This window comes from Mytilus edulis, chromosome 6 (genome assembly GCF_963676685.1).
Source record: "Mytilus edulis chromosome 6, xbMytEdul2.2, whole genome shotgun sequence".
NCBI classification, from domain to species: Eukaryota; Metazoa; Mollusca; class Bivalvia; order Mytilida; family Mytilidae; genus Mytilus; species Mytilus edulis.
In genome coordinates, this window is record NC_092349.1 from 5,662,712 (window position 1) to 5,681,689 (window position 18,978).

The 18,978-nt window shown below is 31.9% G+C and overlaps 1 protein-coding gene across 2 annotated transcripts in view; it reads right to left on the bottom strand.

Moving 5' to 3' along the window:
- Positions 1 to 18,978, bottom strand: part of LOC139527020 (merlin-like) — a 32,568-nt gene that overhangs the window by 12,618 nt on the left and 972 nt on the right. For both annotated transcript variants that reach the window (XM_071322262.1, XM_071322261.1), the window contains exons 2-12: positions 17,333 to 17,461; positions 12,779 to 12,985; positions 11,650 to 11,801; positions 9,313 to 9,388; positions 8,112 to 8,246; positions 7,741 to 7,815; positions 6,677 to 6,790; positions 5,831 to 5,953; positions 3,900 to 4,031; positions 3,071 to 3,156; positions 171 to 276 (exon numbers count right to left, since the gene is read on the bottom strand). In XM_071322262.1, coding sequence (XP_071178363.1) covers positions 171 to 276; positions 3,071 to 3,156; positions 3,900 to 4,031; positions 5,831 to 5,953; positions 6,677 to 6,790; positions 7,741 to 7,815; positions 8,112 to 8,246; positions 9,313 to 9,388; positions 11,650 to 11,801; positions 12,779 to 12,985; positions 17,333 to 17,461 — 1,335 coding nt within the window. The remainder of the gene's footprint in view (positions 1 to 170; positions 277 to 3,070; positions 3,157 to 3,899; positions 4,032 to 5,830; positions 5,954 to 6,676; positions 6,791 to 7,740; positions 7,816 to 8,111; positions 8,247 to 9,312; positions 9,389 to 11,649; positions 11,802 to 12,778; positions 12,986 to 17,332; positions 17,462 to 18,978) is intronic.

An 18,978-nucleotide genomic window follows, 5' to 3' on the forward strand; every position in this document is an offset into this window, starting at 1 on the left:
TTGAAACCACCATAAGTTCTCATTCAATTTTTATCAAATTTATCTACAATAGTAGAAATTCTTGCTGAATGCAAGATAAAAAGCTAATTTTATTAAACCTTAACCATGTTCTTTACAAAAACATGATTAGGAGGTGCTCCTAATTTCATGGAGAATCATAATAAACAAACCTGATAAACATTACTCCTGGTTATTTCCATCAGCCTCTCTTTGGCCATCTTTTCTGCCATCCTAGACTGTAATAAATCTACCTTTAATTGTTCAGCTTCTTTTGCTCTGAAAATAAATATACATTATAAATATGATTATTTTTTTTAAATGCATAAAATTAATTAGCTCTTTTCCCTTTTCGCAAACATAAATGTTTCCTTAAGCCAACTCAAATTTATATTAAAACTTATCTTCGCATGACAATACAGCTTTCCCTGGTTTTAATGCCTTTTGCTCTCGTTAATACCTTTTATTATCTTATCAACTCCTGAAGTTCCCTTGCTCAAGTGTGTGTAGATTACCAAAAAAAACTAGAGGCTCTAAAGAGCCTGTGTCGCTCACCTTGGTCAATGTGAATATTAAACAATGGACACAGATGGATTCATGACAAAATTGTGTTTTGGTGATGGTGATGTGTTTGTAGATCTTACTTTACTAAACATTCTTGCTGCTTACAATTATCTCTATCTATAACAGTACTTTCTGTGGAAAATGTTATTGAAAATCTTCAAATTTTAAGAAAATTGTTAAAAATTGACTATGAAGGGCAATAACTCCTTAGGGGTCAATTGACTATTTTGGTCATAGTGACTTATTTTTATTTCTTACTTTGCTGTACATTATTGCTGTTTACAGTTTATCTCTATCTATAATAATATTCAAGATAACAAAAAAAACAGCAAAATTTCCTCAAAATTACCAATTCAGGGGCAGCAACCTAACAACCGATTATTCAATTCATCTGAAAATTCCAGGGCAGATAGATCGTGACCTGATCAACAATTTTACTTCCTGTCAGATTTGCTCTTAATGCTTTGGTTTTTGAGTTATAAGCCAAAAACTGCATTTTACCCCCATGTTCTATTTTTAGCCATGGCGGCCATCTTGGTTTGTTGGCCGAGTTACCGGACACATTTTTTTAACTAGATACCACAATTATGGCTAAGTTTGTGTAAATTTGGCCAAGTAGTTTCAGAGGAGAAGATTCTTCTTAAAGATAACTAAGATTTACGAAAAATGGTTTAAAATTGACTATAAAGGGCAATAACTCCTAAAGTGGTCAACTGACCATTTTGGTCATGTTGACTTATTTGTAGATCTTACTTTGCTGAACATTATTGCTGTTTACAGTTTATCTCAATCTATAATAATATTCAAGATAATAACCAAAAACAGCAAAATTTCCTTAAAATTACCATTTCAGGGGCAGTAACCCAACAACGGAATGTCCGATTCATCTGAAAATTTCAGGGCAGATAGATCTTGACCTGATGAACAATTTTACCATGCCAGATTTGCTCTAAATGCTTTGGTTTTTGAGTTATAAGCCAAAAACTGCATTTTACCCCTATGTTCTATTTTTAGCGGTGGCGGCCATCTTGGTTGGTTGACCAGGTCACGCCACACATTTTTTAAACTAAATACCCCAAAGATGATTGTGGCCAAGTTTGGATTAATTTGGATCAGTAGTTTCAGAGGAGAAGATTTTTGTAAAAGATTACTTTAATTTACGAAAAATGGTTAAAAATTGACTATAAAGGGCAATAACTCCTAAATGGGTCAACTGACCATTTTGGTCATGTTGACTTATTTGTAGATCTTACTTTGCTGAACATTATTGCTGTTTACAGTTTATCTCTATCTATAATAATATTCAAGATAATAACCAAAAACAGCAAAATTTCCTCAAAATTACCAATTCAGGGGCAGCAACCCAACAACCGATTGACCGATTCATCTGAAAATTTCAGGGCAGATAGGTCTCGACCTGATAAACATTTTTATCCCCATGTCAGATTTCCTCAAATGCTTTGGTTTTTTGAGTTATAAGCCAAAAACTGCATTTTACCCCTTTGTTCTATTTTTAGCCGTGGCGGCCATCTTGGTTGGTTGACCAGATCACGCCACACATTTTTTAAACTAGATACCCCAATGATGATTGTGGCCAAGTTTGGTTTGATTTGGCCCAGTAGTTTCAGAGGAGAAGATTTTTGTAAAAGTTAACGACGACGGACGACGACGACGGACGACGGACGCCAAGTGATGAGAAAAGCTCACTTGGCCCTTCGGGCCAGGTGAGCTCAAAAGTGTTGCACAAAAAATGTCTTCATAACAAGGGTGAACAAAACACCAATCTCTGAGCGGGACAAAATCCAAAATATAATATAAACATAAAGAAGAGGATATACTTCTTTCCTACACCATGCAATCTGCCATAAAATTAAATTGGTAGCAAATTTTGTATGAAGTATGCAAATAACTTCTTTTAGCAATATTGAATTTGATTATCTCCCCTTATGAATAAAGGATCACTTATGAATTAAGGATCAAGATTATATTCCTTTATCCACATAATTAGGTAATGTTATGTGAATGTGAAGTTTTAATAATCTCTTAAGATGTTTCAGATGAGTTACTAAAATGTAGTTTATTTGAGTGCAGTTTTTCGCTGTGTTGAAAATCTATCAATGGGGTGTTTTCAGATCTTTGGTCATGTTGTTATCCCTTTGAAACATTCCCCATTTCCATTCTCAAGTTTTCTAACAAAGCACATGGATAGACAGGGGCATTCCTATAAACTCTCAAAAAATGTTGTTTGCAGGGTGTTAATAAATACAATCAGTTTTATAAAAAAGAAGATGTGGTATAATTGCCAATGAGACAACTATCCACAAAAGACCAAAATGACAACTATAGGTCACTGTACGGCCTTCAACAATGAGCAAAGCCCATACCGCATAGTCCGCTATAATAGGCTCCGATAAGAAAAGGTAAAACAATTCAAACGAGAAAACTAACGGCCTTATTTATGTAAAAAAATGAAAGAAAAAATTTACTCATTTGAGTCAACGTCCAATACCTTCTTTCTGAGTCCTCTAACAGCTTTGTAGCAATCATCTCAGCCTCTCTGGCTCTATATTCCATTAACATTCTCTCTTCCTCTGTCTGAATAAAGAGGACATAGATAATTTATAATTACATGATCATTGGTTACTTTAACATATCAGACCAATAGTATGTGTGATGCAACATGGAATATACTGCAGTATGAAAATCATAGAAGGGTGATTCTTTTTCAACATAAATTCTTCTAAAAAAAATCCAGCTTTTCTATGTGCACTTTATACAATTAATGAATTTTCAGGACATAGAGAAAATCTGCTCCTGTAAATTCTTTTTTATCATTGTAAAAATTTCAACCAAAATACATGTAGGTATGGCATAAACTTTTAAAAAACATGCATTTTAAATCTTGATATCACTATTTCTATGCAGCATGTACTGAAATCAAAATAATTCATCTTCTATTTTTGATAATTCAATGAAAAAATAAATGTGCACAAAAAATTCTAAATCTACAGTATCAAAATACACAGCTTACATGTAATTGTTTTATCGTCCTGAATATGCATGAAATATTTGCCACTGGACATTAAGCAACCAACAATCAATCAATCAATGTAATTGTTTTAAAACTTTATTTCAATTCTCTCCAAAAGAAATATAGAATATGGGTAAAAGTTTTCAGAAAATAAATAGGTCATTAGATTTACGGATGAGAATTTTTCATCGAATCGAGGAGCCGCATGTAAGACCCGTGCAGACTACCACGGGTCTCTCGACCATCGAGGCTGGCAAACTATACCCTCGGAACTACCTTGGATACCCTTTACATAATGTTTTGTTACCTTAACAGCAGACATTTTAAATCTTTGTATTTCAGCCTCAGTTTCACAAGTTTTCTGATTTAACAGGTTTGCCTCTGCTTCTGCCAAATCAGCTTTTTCTGCCAATAATTCTGTTGTTTCCTGGGATCTTTTCTGAAATTAAAGACATTGTGTCAAAATATGCATATTCATTATAGGAATAATTCCTAAGTACGAGAAATTAATTGGATGAATACTGTGGATTCATTTTTATTCTACATTAGAAACTTATTTTTGTTGTTTAACCCTTTCAACGCTACACAAAAAAATAGAAAAATGGCTGCTGCTGCTGCATTTTTTTTAGTTCATTCATTAGAACAGTATTTTCCTTTTCAGACTGCTGTATCTTTTTTATTATATGAGATACAGAGAAAGTTATTGCATGAAAAATGCTCAGGAGAGCATGAACTGTAATGTTAGGCAATTGTTTTACTGAAATTTTTTTCAGGTTACCTGCGTTTTCAGGTAATTAACAGGTAAAAGGTGTAATTTATTACATTTGTGTTGAATTTTGAATAAAAACTACTTTTAGTCTTCATTTATTTTGTTGTTTTATCTGCCATATTGTAAAGAAGACACCAGTTGCCCGATTCCGTAGCGTATTGTACCATACATAACGTTTTATGTAATCGTGGCACAAATAAATAGCTCCGTCCTAAAAAATTTCAGTCAACCTCCGTTTTCCCCCCTTTTTCTACGTCTCGTAATGATCGATCAAATCATATTTCCCACACGAATTTTATGTAATAAACACATTGAGATAACAAGAAACCTTTTAACTAATCCTCGTTGTAAGTTTCGCCAAGGAAATGCTGAAATTTTTCCATATTTACAGCTTCGTTTCCGATTTCCGCCATTTGCATTTGTCAAAATATTTGTTTTTATTTTCCTTCTATTTTCCTTCTACTGCATGATTTTACTATAAAAATTGCCGGGACTTCAAGCGCAAATGAGACCTTGCATATCCTAGATTCAAACGAGGAAAAATTAGAGAGAACCCGAATGAAAACCGAATGGTTTAAGAGTCCTTATGAAAAATCCTTTTTCATCGCGGCATATGCCGCGAATAGCAGTGGCGAACGGCGTACGTCATCGCGGCATATGCCGTGTATAGCATTGAAAGGGTTAATAGTTTTGCAAAAACATAAATCAAATATACACTAAAATACAATGTTTCCCCAATCCACAAAAATTGATATCCATGAAAATAAACAAATCCACAGTAAACAAAGTGTATTTCATACTGAAAACCAAATATCAAACATGTTGGTGATTCAGATTGACGCTTGTATATTTTATAAAGTAAACATTCATATTTTTTTCAAGCTGAGTTAAGGATCTAAAATAAAGCAATCAATCTTTGATTTTTAAATTTAGTTCTCTAGCATGTCTGCATCAAAGAGGATTAAAGGTCTGCTAATCGCAAGGACCATTCAGCAATACATTTGTGCGATTTATGTTTCATGATGATCCACTCTGGTTGATGTTTGATGGGTTTAAGAAACAGGAGTGATCCCTTATCTTTTGTTTATTTTTTTTCACAAATACAGTATTACCTGCATATGGAGGTTACCTTAAGACCAGAGAAAACTAACCTTATAAGATGGATGACCTTTGAATTGAGGTTCTAAATGCATGATTACTACAGTGGGACAAGATTACAGTGACATAAACAGACAGGTATTTGTCTTATAGAGGTAACCTTTATAGTAGGTTTAACTATACTAAGCATAGATCCTCTTTGTGAAATTTTAGTGAAAATCTATAAAAATCTATATTCCATGTTTCTCATATATGTAACTACACTAATTGTGTACAACTTTGAACAAGATTTCACTGTAAAAGCAAGTGACCAATGTAACTATGCCTAAGATTTCACTATGAAAATAAGTGACCAATCAAATGATGCGTACCAATTCTTCTTGTGCCTTCCTCACATCATCTTGTAACAGTAAGTACTTTCTTTCCATATCTTCTTTCTCTCTTATAGCTTCTTCTTTCAACTGCTTTTCTTTCGCTAATCTTGCACGGTCTTGCTGCAAAATATAAATTTTAAATTGAATTCATATCACGTTTTGTAAAACAGGTATTTAAAATCTTTTATTTGTAGATGTTTTGACTGTGGATATGAATATTTTGAAAAAAATATTCTCTGCATTATACAACAAAACAAGGATAATTAGTAATACATTCAAACCCTAATGTGTTGAAAAGTCAGACACTCTAAAAAGCTTTATTTTTATAGAGTTTAAATTTTACAATTAAATGGAAAAAGTCTTAATTTTTCCTGTTTCTGATATAAGTTAGAGATCTAATTAATGCAAGTTAATTTTTTCGCAATTTTTTTAAAATTATATAATAATCAAAAAAATATTCCTCACAAAAATATCCCACTTTATATTCTATTCCTATGATTAATTTTGAGGATAATAACTGACCCAACATATAAGTGATTTACTTGTTGTGACTGTCAATTTAAAAAAAAAACTTTTAAAGTGATGAAATTAATCAGAATGGTTTTCGTCATTTCAAAAGGCTTTATACATGTTCTATAATAATCAGAATGGCATAAAAATGTTTGTTGGTCATAACACCAATGGCTCATCAGAAGAAAAATGTCCATATTAGATCAGCTCATCCACGTTAACTGTACATGATAAAATCTGTTTGAGCATTATATGAAGGTTCAACTGTACAATACAAATTTTATTTCAGTTTATCAATGTTCAACTGTACATGAACAATAGGGTAACCATTACCTGTCTTCTGACTTTTTCTTCTCTTGCATGAGTCTTCATCTGTTGTATCTCCATTGAATCAGGTCTCCTCCTTCTCATGAATAATTCATGATTGCCTACACACAATTCTAATACCTAAAATAAATTTAAAAAAAATGTAATTTCATACATATAATTCATGTTTGCCTACATACACTTCTATTAACGAAAATAAACTTATGTATTTACATAAAAAATCCAGGTTCGCCTACACACGATTCTAATACATTGTACCTAAAGTAAATATAAAACCAGCAGTCCGTGAGTATTGCACAGTGATAAATAGTTCCCTATCGGTTAAAAGTTCATTGTAATGGAACAAAATTCTAACTGGAAACACCATTTTCAATCTTTCATAAACCACAACTCCTGAACGGTGAAGGTGAAAATCTTCACTATCAAAATTGACCTCCATTTTGTCATCAGTAACAATATTTACAAATTTTAAAAGCTTTTGCTGAACAGTTCATGAGTAAATGCATGGACATTGTTTGGCACACCATACATCCCGAAATTAATATTTTTTTTCTTCAGAAATCCAATTAATGATGTACTTCTTTATTTTGACGTTTGACTGCAATCTTGCGTTATTCCTTACTTAGCTTCATTACACAATAAAAATTATTATTCATGATGACATGAGGTCCCACAATAAAGTGCACAGGTAAATTAAATAAAAACTTGATAAAAATCGTGTTTTCATAATCCTAGCTAGAAAATGTAATTATAAGTATTGAATGCTTCTTTTTGTAACTTCATAGGGTTGTAAAAGCGTTGACTGTTCACACCTTTTTAGAATGAATACAAAATGTACTTTGGTCAACGCTTTTACACCCCAATGAAGTTACAAAAAGAAGCATACAATTCTTAAATAAAGACCCTTTCTTCATCATACATTTTTCCTGACTACCCATAAACACATTTGTGATGTTGAAACCTATTTAAGAAACATCGCATTTGAACTATCCAATATCAGTCATAAATACATGTATCAAGTTTACTACCTCTATTCCATATTATAACTGTATATTATTAAAAATACTTACAAGTTTATTGATCCGTAACTTAGGAGCAGTAAATACAAAATCACTTGTTTTCTTATCTAATGGTTTGATTGTAAACTGAAAAGAATGTAAAAATACATTAGACATCTAGGGTGTAAGATAAACTCTCCATAAAGTTGTGGATATAAAGTGCAGGCAGACAAACAAAAGTGGATAAACAAACTGGGTCATTTACTCTATGGCCAAACAGTTTAGTAAGGATGTTCAGTAGTTGTCGTTTGTTGATGTGGTACATAAGTGTTTCTTGTTATTTATATACTACATGGATTCATTTTTTTCATGGGTATCAATTTCGTGGATTGTGAAAAATTTCGAGGATATTTGATTTCCTGGTTTTGCTACCCTTTACTAACCTTTTTGTCTTTAAATGATATATTCTTTACTTCACTCCATGGGAACGTTATTTTAGGTGTTAATTTATTATCACGCTCATAAACGTTCAATCCACTAGCATCAACACCCAACCACAAGTCTGTATTACGTTTATTCTGAAATATAAAGAGTTCAGTTCTGACACATGTCCTAAATCTTGAATTTCATTGGTGGTTGTCTTTTTTTGGATCTTAATGTATATTTTTATTTTGAGAAGTTCAATGAGTCTCTGTAAAATTGATTCACAACTTTATCAAACTTTATATGTTTACGGCATGACATATTGATGGGTACATATCTATTGTTGAAGACTGTATGTTAACCTCTTAGATGTCTTTTGGTTTTATTGTGTCATTGGGTTGCTGTCTCATTGATTTACTCCCCAAATCTCCATCATTCAATGGAAATACATTAATTTCTGAATACCATGTTGCATTTAATGAAATTTTAATATTGAGTTTCTGAATTCTAAGAAAGTACTACTATTTGTAGGGAATAAGTTTTTATGAAATTTCTAATGATAGAAAAAAACCATACCCTGAATAAAATATTTCCACTGATTTGTGATTAATTATCTCTGAAACACTATTCAAAGACAAAAATCCACAAAACACAAAATCTGGAATCCATACTAGAATTTTGCCTGAAAATGACTTTTTTATTGTACTTTTTTTCTTCATGACGGAAGGAGATTGGTTGAGAGTTGAGACCTCACAAAATAAAATTTTAACAATTATATTTATTATGATTGTTCCAAGTCAGATATCTCAAATAATAGATATGGTATGATTATCAGTGACATCACTATTTAAAAAAGTCAAAATACAGTCAAATTAAGCAACTATAAGTCATAGCCTTCAACAATGAAAAAACCCCATAACTTTAAGCTAAAAATAACCCTGATATGATTGTATTTGCTATGGTTACACAGCTATATTGCAACTAGACCTCGACAAAGTTGTTGTTATGGTTACACAGCTATATTGCAACTAGACCTCGACAAAGTTGTTGTTATGGTTACACAGCTATATTGCAACTAGACCTCGACAAAGTTGTTGTTATGGTTACACAGCTATATTGCAACATGTTGACACCTAGGCAGTATATTTTCTAATAGCTTTTAATTGTTCTTGAACTGCTCAATTCAAACTATACCATGTAATGTGTATTTGTTTAGCTTACTTTTATTTGGAAATAATTAACACCATACATTTCTAAGTCTTGAGCAATCTTTAAATATTCCATCTCAGCTTCATCTCTGAAAACAGATTCAAAATATATTTTACACGTGACATTTCTTTTTATCCATTATCATTGATCCAGCAGTAAACATTTTAATAAAATTTGATCAGGTTTATTAAAGCCTTTTATCAATATCTATTGCGCAAGTAGCAGAACCTGATAAAATTTGGGGAAAATCATTTACCAAACGATTTTTTGTTTGTTTTAATAAGCATTGTGTATAAGTTTCATTTATCGTTTGGTTGAGGTAAACTACAGTTAGATGTAAAGTTGCAAAACTCTAGAATTGTAAAAGTGGCACTACCCAAAATCAAACTTGATCTTTGCTTTATGGTAATAAGCATAGTGGATAAGTTTCATAACATTTAGTTGAGACAAACTAAATTTAGAGAATGGAAACAAAAAAATCCAGCTATATCGTTTGTAAAGGGGTATAATTCTACAGTGTTCTCCCCAGGCCGTTTTAGCGTCGGGGTACCGCGACGCTATATGTTTTTACCGTGATGCTATAATAATTCCTGCGACGCTATAATTATTCCCGCGACGCTATAATTATTTTGAAGATGCTATTTTACTTGTCCTCAATTTTGAAATTTCATCTATTATCGATTATGATCATAAACATTATATCACCTTTAATTGTAATCCCTTTAAGTCGGACACTACAGGCAATTAAGAGATTAAATAGCTAGGTGTTAATTGCCCTCAGGGTGATAACTGTTTGGATGTTAATATCCCAAGCTGACACTTATGACATGACTAATACCACGGCACGTGTCTGCAATCACCAATTTCGACATGGAAAAATGCAATCACAAAACAATTCGAAATCTACGTTTTGTATTACGAAATTTGCAAAGATTGGAACGATTTTTATTTTTTAATAAAAGGTCGTTTATTTGTGCAACTCTCCAAGAATTACTTTCTTTCTCTTCCGAGTTGGCTTAAGTTTATGTTTAATCTATTTAATGCATTAAAAGCGTCTTATTCATTCACAGTCTCTTGTCAAACAATGTTTATTCTCGGACTCATTTCCGTTAATTTTTCCACGGCCGCCATTGCACATTTTTGGGAAAACTACGGATCGGAACCGGACGAGATATGACAAAAATCCGCATTTTCACGATAATGACAACAGATCGAAAAAATATACCAAGAGAGAAAACTACGCATTAACAGACTTAGTATTTGTTAGATAACTTTGTTAAAAATACATATCATTTTGATGTAAAGATAAGAATCAACTGGGACTAATTGATTGAGTGCCATGAAACAATAAATTTCATAAACAAAACAAAATAAGTTTTTAAATTGATTATTTTTTGCCTACTTTTGCTACTTTATCTTTACTTAATATAATATAAAAAATAGTTAAATTTGTGTACTAGATATTTAGTTTTGTATATATACAGCTTGCACTATAATGAACCATTCATTCATTTGACTTATTGTTGGGTAACTGAAACCACATATTTATTTTTATTTGGCACAAGAGGAAAAAAATAATTCTGTAACTATAAATGAATAAAGAAAACATAAACTGAAACAACTGTTTTTGTGGTTATAGTTTAATTGTATTCTTAGTTATGAATATATAACAATATAAACAAAAAACATATAAAGGAAAAAGAGCTTCGACGCGACGCGACAAATGACATTAAAAAAAATACAGTTATTTTTTTTTTACGCAAAATGTGATGCTATCCAAAATTTCTGGGGAGAACACTGATTCTAGAATGGTAAAAGTGACACAACTAAATTTCAAACTTGATCTATGTTTTGTGGTTACAGTTAGAGAACAGAAAACTAATTTAGGGATGTATATACGTACAAGGGTTAAACTTAATGCCCCTTTTGCTGCAACAGGGCATAAATATGTCTGCTGTTAAAATTTGAACATAAAGTTTTTCATAAGCTAGAGACTTATTCAACAGAAAATGGTTTACAGCTTTATGTGTGCAATTAAAATTGTTTACTACATCACAATCAATATATCATTCCTTTCAAGCCCATAATTTATGTTATAAATTGCTTTTATGTGTATTTTTCCTTTGATCTTTTTTTTCAGAGAATTTTTGATATCACACTACTTACTCGTCTTCAGATAGAAAATTAATGATTGAAAAAACTAATGGTGCATGGTTGTCTATGTAAATATCAAAGACTTCAATAATCCTTGATAGTCTGTTGATTAGCATCCATGTCCTGTACAGTTTTCTTGAGGGCACTGTCAAATAAAAGAGCATATCGTCAGCAGTGATATGACCTAAAACTCACCTTGACATCCCCCTATGATCAGCATACCATTCTTTTATTCTTTCTTCCCACATCTCAGCTGTCATATGATACTGGTCAATCACTCGCTGGGGTAACAGATCTTCACTCGCCAAGATACCAGGTTTATATGAACTTGGATCATAATCCCCATACTGAAAATATAATATGATTCATACAGAAATATTCAAATGATATATTTAACATGGAATGCACGATAAAATTCTTTAAACAAATACCTGTTTGAACTGATTTTACAGGTTGCAGACGTTGGAACGTGCCCTGATTTTACATGACTATATTGTTATATTTACAGCGTCATAATATGTAGACTAAAATATTTAATGTCAAATAGCAAATAGGCCTATTTAAGACTACACTGTATGAAAGTTTTTTTCTTTATCCGCAGTCTCTTAAGGTATACCAAATACCTTAACTAAAAATAATTTGGCGCGTTTAAATTTCATAAAACTTTGTCAAAATACTAACTTTGAAACATTGAACTTATTAGACAAAATTATAAAAAAAAATGAAAAACATGAAGCAAACACTTCCTCGGAAAAATTTCATTGGATATACATTGTATAGCAGTTTGAAAAACACTACTTTTGATCATTTTTTTTTAGAAGCTAAATATATCATTAACAATAGAAAGTGATTTAAACTTTTAGCTGATTTTTCCAGAGTTATCTCCCTGTAGTGTTATGTACCACCTAGAACTGTACCAAATGAAATGGTCTGAATATAAATCAACTTTGACAAATTTGAATATTATTTCACAGAGTCAAAGACAAAACTCTATGGAAAGACATTACGAACATCAATTATAAGACTTCTCTAGGGTCAGTGACCATAAAAGCCCAAGTTTATAAAGCCACTGTATTTTGACTGGTCAAATAGCACAATAACATTACTAAATGCTTGTAAGCAGACTACTGCATTGTACTGGGAATTCATTTATTATCGAGGGTACCAATTTTCCACAATTGCGGAAACTTTGTATTTTCTTTGATATGTTATTTCGTGGTTCTGCCAAAGTCGAACATTTAAATTAGTGGTTCACCTGAAAATTGGTATCCAACTTATTATGAATCCACAGTATATTTTTCAAACAATGAGCCATTAATCAAACCTTAGCTTGTACAGCATAAGATGCCAGCAGTACGGAAGCCTCTGGAGGACAATATATGTCCATGTTCAGTATTGATTGTTTAACTTGGAGGAAGAATAAATGTTGAGTAATCTCTTGTATCAATTCCTCAGAGGCATCTTCAGCATAAAATTTCGCCAGGAATAAAAACTGTACTGGATATTCTTTTGGTATGTCTTGGTCTAGCACCTGAAGTGAAAGAACACATAATATTATTATTTTACATTCCTTAACTTGAAAATGACTGACTGTTATTTTGTCAAATGGTAAGACCAAAATAAACTAATATGTATGTTTCCTATTACATCTTTGAAACAAAAATGTGTCCATAATACATGGATGCCCCACTCACACTATCATTTCCATGTTCAGCAGACTGTGAAATTGGGGTCAAAAGTCTAATTTGGCACTAAAATTAGAAAGATTATATCATAAGCAACAAGTGTACTAAGTTTCAAGTTGATTGGACTTTAGCTTCATCAAAAACTACCTTGACCAAAAACTTTCACCTGAAGCGGGACGAACGGATGATGGATGAACAGACGGACGGACTCACAGACCAGAAAACATAATGCCCCTCTACTATCGTAGGTGGGGCATAAAAAAACATAATGCCCCTCTACTATTGTAGGTGGGGCATAAAAATTACCCAAAAAGCTTTAAGGTAGGCTATTTCTAAGCTTAGGTATGGAAAACAGAACACACATATTTTTTATTTGGCCTACTGAAACCACTTATTTCTTAGGTTTATTACTTTCAACAATTTATGTTTAAATTTTTTTATTGATAAAATCTTTGCTTTCACTGTACAGTGTTCTCCCCAGGCCGTTTTAGCGCCGCGATTTTCAGCGCTATTTCAATTTCCCGCTGTCCTATTGCACTTACCGCAGCGCTATCCCACTCAACTGCGTCGCTATATTTTTTTTCGCATTTTTTCAAATTTCCCGCTTATTTTACTCTTCGGATCACGTGATTGACTGGTATACGATTTTTGAATGAATTATTTCCGTTGTATTAAAGTAACTCCGCGGGACCAGTCTAATACAAAAATGCGTCTTTGAAAGATCAAAATAAACAAAGATTTCGACATTGACATCTATTTTTTCAATTAAAAGATTATATAGAGGCATATATGAATGAAATGAGATGAAATGAATTGACCGCATTTCCCGACGACACTCACAAACTTGTTTTACCAACTTTAAACAAACGATGATTTTAATCAAAGAGCTGATAGCTCTGAAGTGGAAGAAGGTGAATAAAAGGTAACTTGAATTACCATAAAAGCAGCCCCACTTACCCAGGCTGCTTTGTTCCATTATCGTTAAAATGTATTTTTTTTCTTCAAACAAGAAAAGGTCATAAGTACATGGATTTCCCATCCGTACAACCATTTACTATGTTCAGTTGACTATGAAAATTAGGTAAAATCTTTAATTTGGCAGTAATTAAGAAGATCATATCAAGAGGAACACATGTGTACTAAGTTTCAAGTTGATTGGATTTCAACTTCATCAAAAACTACCTCGACCATAAACTTTATAACCAGAAGCAGGACGGATGGACAGACTAGAAAACATATTGCCCATAAATGGAGCATAAAAATAGTAAGACTTGTTACATACCTGCCAACTTTTGAAAGTTCCCATATGGGTTTTTACTGCACAACAACAAAATTAAAGGTTACAATTTTTAGCGATGTATTTTGCAAGATCTGGATTGTCTAGAAAAAGTGTCATATTTGTATGAACTTACATGACTTACATGCCCTTTCCTTAAGTCTGTTTGCATAATTCTAGTTATATAGTAAATCGGTAGAAAAATTATACATGAAGCTAGCAGAAGCTAGACTATTAGCCTAGTTGCACATATTGTATGTTGCCTTCTAACCAGTTATAAACAAATTTAATATATCAACTTCAATTTAATCCTTGAAAGGAGGTCTAAATTAATAAAATAATTTATAAATTTTAATTTTTTTATTTGTCCAAAATCATTTAAATTCATTTAATCAACATCCTTTTATGATTATTTGATTAAAATATTAATCATTTATAGTCTTTTTACCATTTACATTTTTAAAAGCAAAATAACTGAAAACAGGATAAAACAAAGGGAAGTAACAAAAAAGTATTTCAATATTCCCAATACACATCGTTTTGATAACACAACGGCAGTTAGCCGGAGGTAAACATCGTTGATTACCAGTATGTTTGACACCCAAGCTGTCAAGTGAAGCCATATAATTATACATCTTCTTTGATGTTCAGGTAAAATTTAACACAGGTGTCAATTACACCCGTACAGTAGTAAGAAATGATCAAATATGGCGTCTGAAAAATTTCATACACGGGAGTTTTTTCTCCTAAATGGGAGGTTCACATGTATGTTACGAAGGGCATCTAATTCACATGACAAAGGAAACCCATGAATAAAGATAACACTTTATATATCCTTTTTATTTATATAAAAATAAAATCTTCTTGTCTGCAGGATTGCAAATTCGTAACTTCAAGGGCGAACTTGTAAACAGGGCGAGTTGTACCGATACCAAATTCACGCATGCGTAATACAAATATCTACAGTAAAAACATCCTGTTACAAGTAAACAAATTACGTTCATGTGGATGAGATGAAATCTAATAATTTACATAAATAAAAGGGTCATATTTACGATAGTGATTGTTTTACAATCATAATTTACAAATTAAATGATTCAGATGCCCAATCATGTGTAAAAATCGGTGTCAGGAATCTAAGTTGTTTTGATATTGTAATACACGAAATGAATGCGGCATACGGAGACTCAAAGCCAATGGTCGGCCCCTTAAGTCTTCAGAAGACTTGACGTCTTCTTCCACTAAAAACGATCAAACACCGGGGTTTGTTACAAATTATTTGCCGAGTTTACTATCCATACGAACCCCGAAAATGAGCAAGTCTTTGAAGTATTAATTATCACCTATTCAAACTTATAATTGTTTAGTCAGAAATTCTACCATTTGAAAACAATTGAGAGGATATGATTAGAAAAACAAACCCCAAGCTGATACGACTTGAGAAATTTCACTTTCTCGATGTTCAGCTTGGATGAGGCCATTTAAATATTATAAAACTTTAAGGTCAGACAAATGAGAAATCTTTATGCTAAAAAAATGTCAATTCCTGTCAAACGTCGTAAGGTAAAGACGGTAAACTGTACACTGCTACAGTGGGTTACAAAACCAAACAGAAGCTGACAAGGACTTTATTGTTGGTCCTACATGTTCTGCAACATTACCTGTTAGTGCTAAGAAATCTTCACATAGGTAGTCTGGTGTAAACCCATCATGGAAAAAGACTTCTCCTTCAGTTTTATACACTGATAGTATGAGGATTTAATATATGAATTTACAATGGAGGAAAAAAAAGACTCTTCTTCTATATCATGTGTATCCAGACAAAAACATTAACAAACAAAGGGGTACATTGTAACTATCATGAGCATGATGAGGACATCATTACAAGAGAAAACATCAATAGCATAATATAATAAAAACACATCAAATCAATTACAAACAAAACGCGCGCCGCAATAAAGTTACTGAGAATTGTCGAAAATTACGCGCTTACCACAGCGCTATCCAAAAATCCTGGGGAGAACACTGTCACATGTACATTTATCTAGAAATATACTGTAAATTCAGAATTTTTTGCCAAAGTTTTTTATCAATGCAAATAATGTCATTACTAGTTGATTTAATACTGCAATAATTAGAAGTTACTTGTATTCTGATATCAGATATATATATCTGTAAGCAGCGTTTCCTAAAATTGCAATAATTAAACTTACATTTTTGTTCACTTTTCAAAAGTTGCAATAATAAATGGGTGCAAGAATTTCTGAATTTAAAGTAATCTAGCTTCATTGCAGCACAAACTAGATGTTGCAGCTAGAACACAGTAAATGATAATATGGCTGTTCTAATTAATCGTAGTTACATGTACATGAAAATAATATTTAACTTCTGCACTTCTTGTCTATAATCTTCATGATGTTCATCTTTTCATCATGTTAATGTTTTTGTGTCAATACACAATATACTGCTATTCTAATAGTGATAGAGTGAATACCAGGTGGCTGATTGTTTCAGTTAAAAATATATCTTGTTGGTCAAATTTTTGTATTGAGTAAATTAGCTTGATGATACAGAGCATAAAATTTGAAAAAAACAAACTAGATATCATTGAGATGGAAGCCATCTCTGTGGGCCCGCTGTGAATAATGTGTGGTAAAAAATGTGTATCTTTATCATTAAACATGGGGTTGTCAACTGAAACCGATGATTTTGACCTTGATGATGATCTTTGACCTACGAAGTTGTACATAAATTATGACACACCCTCTGGTGTTGTATAATATACATGTCAAGTATAAACTTTGAAATCATAACAGTTGTCTAGACATAGAGTGGACACAATTTGTTATGGACAGACCGACGTACAGAATGATCACTATAGGGCATTCGCCATTCCGCAGGGCCCTAATTAAAATACCTTTTTATCAAATTTGAGCCATGCTATATATCCTTTCGTGTCAACATACTGCAGACCAAAGTACCATGTTTCTCTCAGACCAATTGTTCTACACACCAGTTCAAATAAATCTTTGCCTGTAGCCTTGTGCTAAAAATAGAATAAAACTTAATGTATGTCTAGTATGTACTTACACATTGATTAAAAGTTTATTTTATATTACTTTAAGGTATCTTTTTTTCATATTTTGTCAATGCTTGTTTGTTTTTTTTAATTCTGAAATAAAGAAGAATCTTTGTTTCCTATTTATTATTGATTTTACTTTTTTGAACGTTGATGATCCTGAGGCCACTACTAAACTTCTTAAAGTATGCATATATATTTCCCAACTCATTTGCTAAGCATATCAGCCAACTTTTCAAAATGTCGAAGTGGGTTTTATGTTCAAAATGGCTCATTTACTCCTACAAAACCTTCAAGGGGGCCTTCAAATATATAGAGAAGTAACAAATCAAGATATTTTATCTTGAAATTGTAGATATTTTAAGTTTAATATGTATTAATAGAAAAACAGGTGACATATTTTTTAAAACATCTTTTTAATTATAAATCCACCAAAAAGGCAATGACAAGTATTACAAGAACGGGTCAGAATTATTAGCATGTCATTGAACAATCAATGCTTCAATATGTCCATGTGTTTACATGTTTAAGTGAATTTCAAGAATTTATACCACACCAATATCTGAATAAGTTTCTTAAACTTGAATGCCATTAGTATAAATATATTAAAAAAATTTGTAAGGGTTCCGCGGAACCCAGTGTCTTGCCTACTCTTTCTGTTAATCTCAGGCTCAACAAAAATGAGGAAATAAATCAATGAAATATTCCTGTTGATACTATCTTTTGATTGTAAGAAGCTTCTGTCCAAGTTTTGTAAAAATCCAGGATAGTTTATGAATCTTATAAATGTTTAAAATCTTTAACTGCAGACTGAATGTAATGTTAACTGGAAGAAAACAAAATTTCCTTCTAGATACTAGCTTTTGATCATAAACAAGTTTCTGTCTGTCCAAGTTAAGAACAAATCCAAAATAGTACATGTATAAGAAAGTTATTAAAATTTTAAAAAGTTTAACCACAGAGTGAATGTGTTGTTTCCTGGCAGCAAATCTAAGTCCATTTAAAAGTAAAATATGAAAATATAGATTTAGTCATTTACAAAATTTCATTCCTGATACTAGCTTTTGATCATAAACAAGCTTCTGTCCAAGTTTGGTACAAATCCAAAAGAGTATAAGAAAGTTATTAAAATTTTAAAAACCACAGAGTGAATGTGTTGTTTCCTGGCAGAAAATCTAAGTCCATTTAAAATTTAAATTCGGAAAAATGGATTTATTTTTTTTACAAAATTTACTTCTGGATACTATCTTATGATCATAAACAAGCTTCTGTCCAAGTTTGGTACCAACCGAGGATAGTTCAAGAAAGTTATTAAAAAAAATTTAAAAACCTTAACCACAGAGTGAATGTAATATTTTCCTGTAGAAAAACTAAGTCCATTTATAAGTAAAATACGGAAAAAATGGAATTTTATTTTTACAAAATCTACTTCTGGATACTATCTTATGATCATAAACAAGCTTCTGTCCAAGTTTGGTACCAAC